At 31.9% G+C, this 10,194-nt stretch overlaps 1 protein-coding gene across 1 annotated transcript in view; it reads right to left on the bottom strand.

The window, feature by feature from the left end:
• Positions 1 to 135: 135 nt before the first annotated feature.
• The window catches only part of LOC111083668 (latent-transforming growth factor beta-binding protein 1-like), a gene marked incomplete at its 5' end in the record, with an annotated part of 16,324 nt that continues 6,265 nt past the window's right edge, over positions 136 to 10,194 (bottom strand). Inside the window, 7 exons of the mRNA XM_022380316.1 lie at positions 136 to 522; positions 2,967 to 3,018; positions 4,051 to 4,138; positions 4,949 to 5,004; positions 5,580 to 5,652; positions 7,904 to 8,044; positions 9,203 to 9,373. Of these exons, the coding sequence (XP_022236024.1) occupies positions 2,985 to 3,018; positions 4,051 to 4,138; positions 4,949 to 5,004; positions 5,580 to 5,652; positions 7,904 to 8,044; positions 9,203 to 9,373 (563 nt within the window). The remainder of the gene's footprint in view (positions 523 to 2,966; positions 3,019 to 4,050; positions 4,139 to 4,948; positions 5,005 to 5,579; positions 5,653 to 7,903; positions 8,045 to 9,202; positions 9,374 to 10,194) is intronic.

The raw sequence follows: 10,194 nt of genomic DNA, 5'->3' as shown, positions 1-10,194 counted from the left end.
CTCTCCCTATTTAGTTTTAATAAACAGTTGCTAAGAATGTAAGAAATATCTTTGTTACCATGTTTACTGGTGGTATTTAGTTTTAATAAACAGTTGCTAAGAATGTAAGGAGAGTAAACATTACAACAACGAAAAAACTTTCAAACATTTTATTGCACGTAAATGTTCAAGAAAATAAAACAGATGTTTATACAAACGTATCAGGATTATGAAGAACGATATCAATTTTTAAAATTGTAAATAATACACTAATATTTCATGAAAAGGAATAGATAGAATATATTTAGGAATGATAAATGGAAAAATGGTAATTTACCACAATCACATGTATCTATCCACTTCTTAATCTTCAGTCAACAGTTGTCATTTTTATCTATTATCACAGGGACGGAAGGTTAAAAAAAAATTGTTTGTTTGTTGTGAAGCGCGAAGCTACACGACGTGTTATTTGTGCTCGGCTCACTGCAAGTATCAAAACCTGATTGTTAGCGTTATAACTCCACAGATTTACCCCTGAACCACCTTGAGGAAAAATAGAAAAAAAGAAAAAGATGAGATAATACAAAAAAGTTATCTTAACATTTGACGAACAGTGGAATGATACATAAACAATAATGTACGTCTTACATTTACTACACTAAACATGGTTGTTTTTTAATTAGGGTAAAACATCATGAACATATCTTGTATAAATATGAAATGTTTTCGTGCTATACAAATAAATATTCTTCTGTTTTCTTTCTTCTATTTGGATTAATGTATTTTCTGCAAATTGATCAGAAATAACACAACATCCAGGAAACATTTGGACCATAAACATACAGTAACTGAGGAACAAAGAATTATGTATTACACCATTAGGCTTAAAATAAAAAAAATTACAAAACACTAATTATTGCACTTAAATTAAGAATTAAATAACTAAGACCTATCTAACTGTCAACCTGACTGTCTGTGGTAAACTTATCTGTGTGATAAAACCACATTTACTTACCAACCTCACTGTCTGTGGTAAACTTGTCTGGGTGATAAAACCACGTTTATTTACCAACCTCACTGTCTAGTTGTAAAATTGTCTGAGTGATAAAACCACATTTATTTATCAACCTCACTGTCTGTGGTAAACTTATCTTTGTGATAAAACCACATTTATTTACCAACCTCACTGTCTGTGGTAAACTTATCTGGGTGATAAAACCACATTTACTTATTAACCTGAGTGTCTGTGGTAAACTTGTCTGGGTGATAAAACCACATTTATTTACCAACCTCACTGTCTGTGGTAAACTTGTCTGGGTGATGAAACCACATTTACTTATTAACCTGACTGTCTGTGGTAAACTTATCCGTATGATAAAACCACATTTATTTACCAACCTGTCTGTTGTAAACTTATCTGTATGATAAAACTACATTTATTTACCAACCTCACCATCTAGTTGTAAAATTGTCTGGGTAATAAAACCACATTTATTTACCAAACTCACTGTCTAGTTATGGCTGGAGACGGCTTGAATGGGTAATAAAGAAAAACTTTAATATAAGTTTAACATAACAGCAAATGTACAACGTTTCGACAAGGTTTTGTACCTGTTTTGGTACCTGATGACGGCCCATTCAAGCCGTCTCCAGCCATTATTAGTCTCAAAGTGGGTTCCTCGTCATCGAATTTGAATTCATCACTGTCTAGTTGTAAAATTGTCTGGGTGATAAAACCACATTTATTTACCAACCTGTCTGTCTGTGGTAAACTTATCTTTGTGATAAAACCACATTTATTTACCAACCTCACTGTCTAGTTGTAAAATTGTCTGGGTGATAAAACCACATTTATTTACCAACCTGTCTATGGTAAACTTATCTTTGTGATAAAACCACATTTATTTACCAACCTCACTGTCTAGTTGTAAAATTGTCTGGGTGATAAAACCACGTTTATTTACCAACCTCACTGTCTAGCTGTAAAATTGTCTGGATGATAAAACCACATTTATTTACCAACCTGACTGTCTGTGGTAAACGTATCTGTGTGATAAAACCACATTTACTTACCAACCTGTCTGTGGTAAACTTATCTGTGTGATAAAATCACATTTATTTACCAACCTGACTGTCTGTGGTAAACTTGTCAGGGTGATAAAACCACATTTATTTACCAACCTGTCTGTCTGTGGTAAACTTATCTGTTTGATATAACCAAATTTACTTGTCAACCTGACTGTCTAGTTGTAAACTTGTCTGTGTGATAAAACCACATTTACTTATCAAACTGACCACTTTTGTACTAAAACTTGTAGTAAACTTCTTTATCTGATAAAACTATATTTATTTGCCAATCTATTTTATGCTTTCCTTGTAGGGTTAAACAAGCAATCATAAGACTACATTTTTTCTTTGAATATATACCAAGGTCTTAGTAATTTGGTTTGAGTAAAACACATTATTCAAACGTCACAAGGTGTAACACTGTATTATATTCAAAACAAGTTTTAGAACCAATGTGAAAATAGCTTTTTTTTTATAGAAATTTTGTTAATTTTATCTCGTTTATGTTTCTTTTAAAGGGTTAAAATAAAACTTGTAATGCTAGAACAAGTAACTTAAAAAAAGCCAGAGAACTTCTTACTAAACATAGGTGGTGAAAGGACTTTTGGTTTTTTTTTTGGGGGGGGGGTATTTACTATGTTAATTGTGACCATTGAATTCAAAGTTAAATCAGCAGCTTTTCCTGATAATTATACACAAAACGTTTCATGGGGACACGTACCCCCCATTGTTCCCTAGTTTCACCGCCTGTACTTATCATTGCTTTCTCTTATACAGTTATTTATTTTCAGAATATACTGAGCGTGTAATTTTTGACATGTTGAGAAACTAAATCAGCTTTATTAGTTAAAATAGTGACTCTGGGGGATCGTGATTAAAAACCCCAAACACGAAGTCTAGTTTATCAGTTATGTGCTTACCTTAATAGATTGTCTTTCCTATCGCTGCTCGTTCCGGTTTCTTTTTTTTAACCTGGGGAACACAAACAAAATATAATCTGATTAGAGATACAGATGTGACGACTGATTCAAATACAGAAAAGTTCATGACACGCCCATTTTACCGTACAGTTGTGTAACTACATACCTCTTTCAAGGTTGAAGATCACGATCTGTCTGAATTTTCACATCCCTAAACCGCTGAAACACTTCTTTAAGTTGAATAACACTGATTGGCCTCGTCGTTATAGCTAAAATAATCGTAAGTGATCTAATCAAAATGTCAAGCAAATGGGAAACGTTTTTCTTACAGATATTGGTGTTAGTTTCGTATACCACACGGACCAATCAGAGCTTGGTAGAACAAAACATAGTGAAGACACCAATGTGAATGAACTAAGTTAAAAACCCGTTATGAGCCTGACCACACGGACTAAAGAACAGAACATAGTGAAGACACCAATGTGAATGAACTTAGTTAAAAACCCGTTATGAGCCTGACCACACGGACTAAAGAACAGAACATAGTGAAGACACCAATGTGAATGAACTTAGTTAAAAACCCGTTATGAGCCTGACCACACGGACTAAAGAACAGAACATACACCAATGTGAATGAACTTAGTTAAAAACCCGTTATGAAGTATAAAATCTTTCTATCATATGACTTAAAATCGTTTAGTAAAATTTATTCTTACAAAAATATTCGATATTATAAGTTTGAATCAGATATACCTTTTTAATGGGTGACAAGTACAAACGAGAAAAACTCAGAAGGGGATAGTTTATAAGCTTTTTCATTGGCTGATTATCTACATTAGTTTATAAGTTTTTTCATTAGCTGGTTATCTACATTAGTTTATAAGCTTTTTCATTGGCTGGTTATCTACATTAGTTTATAAGCTTTTTCATTGGCTGGTTATCTACATTAGTTTATAAGCTTTTTCATTGGCTGGTTATCTACATTAGTTTATAAGCTTTTTCATTGGCTGGTTATCTACATTAGCTTACAAGTTTTTTCTTTAGCTGGTTATCTACATTAGTTTATGTTTGTCTCTTGACCTACCTGAAAATTACAAGCGCTGTGCCAATAATAAACAATAGAATTACACTTCCAAGAGCAGTCCCAACTATTGCTGTATTTTTCATAGCAGCTACAATGAGAAAAGAAAAAAAGACATATAAATGTAACCAGACAGAGGAGGATAAGTACTATATTTTGTTCGTAACATATGAAATTTATTTGTTGACATTGCAGTTAAAGACTGAGAATAATCACATTTCAGGTTTTAATTTTTAACCAATTATAAAAGAACAACACGTTACAGAAAGAATAGGCAATAAAGTAACAAAACAAATGAATAGTTTAATTGTGAAATAATTTTATAAACTTATGAAATTGTAGTGTCAAAAATGTGTTTTTTTTCCAAGATGAACATTTTGAAGCTATAAAATACAGTAGATGATGTTAATAATGTTACTTAAAAAGTAAAAATATTTATACTTGTTTTGCCAAATTTCGCACTAAGCTATCGAATTCTCTCTCTCTGCAATAGCTCCTAAGTTTGAGATGATACTCTAGAAGGAAGCATCACACACCGCCGCCTCTTGGACTACTCTTTATCAACGAATGGTGAAACTGACTATCCCATTATAACGCCTAAATGCCTGAAAGCGCAAGCATGCTAGTTGACGGGATTCGAACCTGCGACTCAGAGCTTGAGAAAAATAAAGAGAAAACTAAACTAGTTAATGAGTTCGACTATACACCAGGTCGATATTTTTTGTTGATAAACATAAATATACACGTTGGGCTATCTGTGCTCTGCTCACCGAGGATATCGAAACGCGACTTTTAGAGTTATAAGGCCTCAGTTCTACAGCTGAGCCATCAGATAGTTGATACGTTTACTAAACTATGATTTACTGAAGCCGTGCTACAACTTAGTAAGTAATTAACATACCTGACAGAAAAGTATCTCTTTCCTCACAGCGGATCCCTGTGTAGCCCTTGGCACACCTAACAAAGAGACCACGTGCGTTAGAAACCAAACTACCCCATCTTTAGTACAATAATTACAAAACTATTGTTAAAATGAGAAAAGTATTTCTTGATATTGGTGGAGGAATAAACAAAATAAAACGTTCGAAGAAGATAAAAAAATCTATAGTAATTTCTGTTAATAATATAAAATCAATTCGAAAACTAAGAATATGAACAACTAGGTTAGTCATAAAAATACTTAATGTCGGGACTAACTTGCTGTTCTGAAACATGTAGATTAAAAAAACAACACAAAACTTTCAAAATACTCCCACAACCCTTAAATACTAGACATTATTTATGATAATATATATGTTATATGTCAGGAATAACACAATATATTTTTAAACTTTATTATAGGTTTCAATATGTATACCAAAAATAACCAAATGTATAAGAAGAAACCTTTATTAGTTACTTGGAAGAATCTTTTTTTAATTTAAAAAAAAATAAGTTCAGATTGTGTTAATATTGTAAAAGTCCATCTCAGCTCTTGGACTGGCTTAATCCAGTACGACTTTAAAAAAACAAACGAAGTCTTTGTTACTCACTTGCAGTAGAAGTTATGTAATGTAGTAGCTTCACACTCGCCGTTTGTCCCACACGGGCTATCTGAACAGACACCTAACACATACACCAAATGTTTTACTGCGCTTCAACAAATTGTGCCACACTTTTATATAGATCAAATCTCTACTACAAAATATGTCTAACAGATGTTAGAGTTGAATAGAATATATTTAAAAAAGAAATGTTTTACTAGCAAACAATACATTAAATGGAGTAGACATAGTAGACAACAGACAGTTGAAGTCCATCACAGTTTTAAAACCTAATCTTTTCACTCAACAGATAGTTGCAGTTCATCAAAGTTTTAAAACCTAATCTTTACACTCAACAGACAGTTGAAGTCCATCACAGTTTTAAACCCTAATCTTTTCACTCAACATAGTTGAAGTCCATCAAAGTTTTAAAACCTAATCTTTTCACTCAACAGACAGTTGAAGTCCATCAAAGTTTTAAAACCTAATCTTTTCACTCAACAGACAGTTGAAGTCCATCAAAGTTTTAAACCTAATCTTTCACTCAACAGACAGTTGAAGTCCATCAAAGTTTTAAAACCTAATCTTTTCACTCAACAGACAGTTGCAGTCCAACAAAGTTTTAAAACCTAATCTTTACACTCAACAGACAGTTGAAGTCCATCAATGTTTTAAAACATAATATTTTCACTCAACAGACAGTTGAAGTCCATCCAAGTTTTAAAACTTTCTGTAGTTTATGAATATCAAAACATTTGGAGATATACGACGTTAAAATACAAAATATTTCATCCTTAATATAGATTTTCCATACTGAATTCAACATTAAACTTACACGTGTTGTTATGTGGTTTAAGAATTCTAGGTTTGATCAACTGCTAAGTTATTAATATCATCTGGTGCTTTCTATCTAACTACTTACAACTACTAAGTTATTAATATCATCTGGTGCTTTCTATCTAACTATTTACAATTACTAAATTAATAATATCATCTGGTGCTTTCTATCTAACTATTTACAATTACTAAGTTAATAATATCATCTGGTGCTTTCTATCTAACTATTTACAACTACTAAATTAATAATATCATCTGGTGCTTTCTATCTAACTATTTACAACCACTAAGTTAATAATATCATCTGGTGCTTTCTATCTAACTATTTACAATTACTAAGTTAATAATATCATCTGGTGCTTTCTATCTAACTATTTATTTTTCTGTCAGTCAAGAGCAATTTGAAAATATTAAATAAAGTATGATCCACGAAGGAGTAAGCTGTTATTAATAGGAATTTCTGAGTGAAAGAACCACCGAGGCCTTTCGCTCAATACCAGGTCTCATCAGTTCGGCTGGAATACGAAAAACTGAGACTAACTGGTTGACTACAACTGTTACGTTATGGACTGGCTTAAGTTGTTGAAATGTATTTTTTTCACCAATCTTATGTACGTCACAACACATCCAAATTAATTTCATATTTAGTTAACACTATTTTTTATTTATTTTAACAACACCTATTATTACTTGTAAGGCTTCTGATAAGCTAGTAGTAAACAATATAAGATATTTCATGATAATGAATTGAACAATGTAAGTTATTTGATAATATGGGATTAAACAATATATAATATTTAATGATATGATATTAAATAATGTAACTTAAGTGATGATATGGTATTAAACAATATATAATATATTATATAATAATAATATATTAAATATATTAAATATTAAATATATTAAATAATGTAACTTAAGTGATGATATGGTATTAAACAATATATAATATTTAATGATATGATATTAAACAATGTAACTTAAGTGATAATATGGGATTAAACAATATTTGGTATTTAATGATATTAGATTAAACAATATAACTTAATTGATAATATGGTATTAAACAATATAACCTAATTGATAATATGGTATTAAACAATATATGACATTTAATGATATTGGATTAATTCAGTGCATGGTTTCTAACGGTCTGAAACCAAAATCAAATTCATTACGTGCTTTTAAAAGATAGGCCGTTGTTTTGTAGAACATTGTAGTTGCGATTTAACTAAATCATAAACCAACTATAGAGCTTGCGAAAACTTTATGGTTGCACGGGTTTCTGACATTCTCGTCATATCTCTAACTTTCTTGATATGCGAGATATTTTCAAGAGAAATGGAATTAACACCATTTAGGACACGAAAAATAAATAAATAATAATAAATTAAATTTCTGGAAAATATAACTGAGATAATCCGTGAACTCATTCAACATTAAACTTTAAAAATACGACCTATAATTACAAACTCTGGCCACTTGAAACTTACCTATACAACCTGTCACCTTCGGGCCATCGTCGGTACTTTTCGGCTTGTATCCTTCTACGCATGGGCAAGAATAGCTACCAATTGTATTCATACACTCTGTAAATGACGGACAGACGGAGGGGCTGGCACATTCGTCAATATCTGGAAAACAAAGAAAGTAATTTGTCTGAAAAATGTTTGTCCCATAAAACTTAAAGTCACACGTGTGACGTGACTGTGGAATTCATCATGACGTTTGTGTGAAACACATCAAATAAAAGCCAATTACAGAACACGAAGACGCATCAGTGCTTTGAATGTGTATATATTAGAAGGTCCATCTCAAAATATTGGATCATTCGATGACCTAAGCATCAGAAAATAAGTCGTTTTTTATTTTTATTTCATTTATTTTTGGGCTAAGAAAATTTGGAATACGAATTCATTTCCAAATCCAAATAAGCATATGAAGTATATCTATCGTAGAAAAACCCAAAATTGTATAAGTTTACAGAATTTATACTTCAGATCACATGAAGTCAAGAATACTAAATATTACTGACAAGTTGATGATTATCAGTCTATCTGTCTGTGTTGTTTATTAGTACAAATCAGTTTTTACCGTTACTAGTTTTATATTTCCGTGAATTGGCTTGACAAATTGTTGACAAAAATCGTAACAACGTACAACTTCCCATTGGAAGAATTAATTACATGCATGTCACGTGAAAACTTATCAATGCGAAAGGGATAGTACTCTAAATAGGCTCCGCCTTTACGCTGGATCGTCGACTAATGGCGACATAACATATTCATACACTGATAGTAATAGTTAGCTCAGAAGGAAAACCTTAATGTTTCGATTAACTGTTATCAAATAAACTTAGTGAGATGTGTTCTATTATGTAAAACAATAACAGTTTTAGTAGAAATGCACTGTAACCATGTTTCAGTCCTTCATCTTCACCTACTCCACTCTCAAAACCAGTACAAGTTCTCCTTATAGTTTGTTAGAGATATCTAACTGTCAAAACTCTTAAGCAAATTTAGTTATTTCTTGAACCAGAGAAAAATACACAGAAATAATATGTATGTATGTATATATATAATAAATAATAATAATAAATAAATCCTAATAATATATGTATACATTTAATTATGAATTACTTCATATGTCACCCCTCCAAATGAAAATATACATCTTATAATATTTACTTCCCCAAATTAGAAAAAATCAGGTTTCGATACCCATAGTGGGCAGAACGCTGTTAGCCCATTGTGTAGCTTTGTGCTTAATAACAAAGAAATTAACAAACTTACCGTTACAATACTCAACAGTTCCTCCCTTTCCTATTTTGTAATCATGAATCTTCTTAAAATGTTCCTCACAAAAACAGGAGAATTCAATGGTTCCGTTGTGTTTTTTACAACTTGTGTAAGCAGGACACACTTTTCTTGGAGTAGAACACTGATTTATGGGTTCAAATATAGCTACAGAAATAAACAAAAAACAACAAATCTTTTTTTGACAAGAAACCGTGCACATAACATGATGCAATCGTAAAAACATATCATAATATGTACAATAATTGTCTTTCGTTTAATGTGATTTTAATTTCCAATAACGAAAGAAAGATGGCGCCAGTGCACCAGTGATCTGCAATAATATTAATTATCAAACCTATATCGAGAGGAAGATATTTAACATAAGATTTTAAGCGAAGAAAGCCGATAAGTAAAATTAGACTAACGGACCTGGACTTGAACTCAGCACCTCTGGATAACAGGTTCAGTGCTCTACAACTCAGCTGTCCAAAAGTAAAAGCTCCACCCGCCAATGTTTACTTTTAAAGTTTTTTACCACTTGTATGGTTACCATACGTTATGGTAGGTACTTGGGCGGTGGCCGATGGGAACTGAATAAACTGTCGTCTATAAGTTATTAGGTCCATCTATTGGTGATGGCGCCAAAATGTTACATCTGTTTTTACTTAAATGATTAACAAGGTAATGAGTAACGCTGCCACATGACCCAGAGAATTAAGAGTTTGGACTAAACCTTCTCACAGAATTTCCTAAGTTAAATTTCAAGTATGGATCCAGCTAGAGCTGATGAATAGTTGTGATTCTGGATCTACATATTCTATGGTTGTTCTTCAAGTATGGATCCAGCTAGAGCTGATGAATAGTTGTGATTCTGGATCTACATATTCTATGGTTGTTCTTCAAGTATAGATCCAGCTAGAGCTGATGAATATTTGTGATTCTGGATCTACATATTCTATGGTTGTTCTTCAAGTATAGATCCAGCT

The sequence above is a fragment of the Limulus polyphemus genome, unplaced genomic scaffold, assembly GCF_000517525.1.
Source record: "Limulus polyphemus unplaced genomic scaffold, Limulus_polyphemus-2.1.2 Scaffold10607, whole genome shotgun sequence".
Lineage (NCBI taxonomy): Eukaryota > Metazoa > Arthropoda > Merostomata > Xiphosura > Limulidae > Limulus > Limulus polyphemus.
The sequence above is the reverse complement of the archived record's forward strand: the minus strand, read 5'-3'. Positions and strand labels throughout refer to the sequence as shown.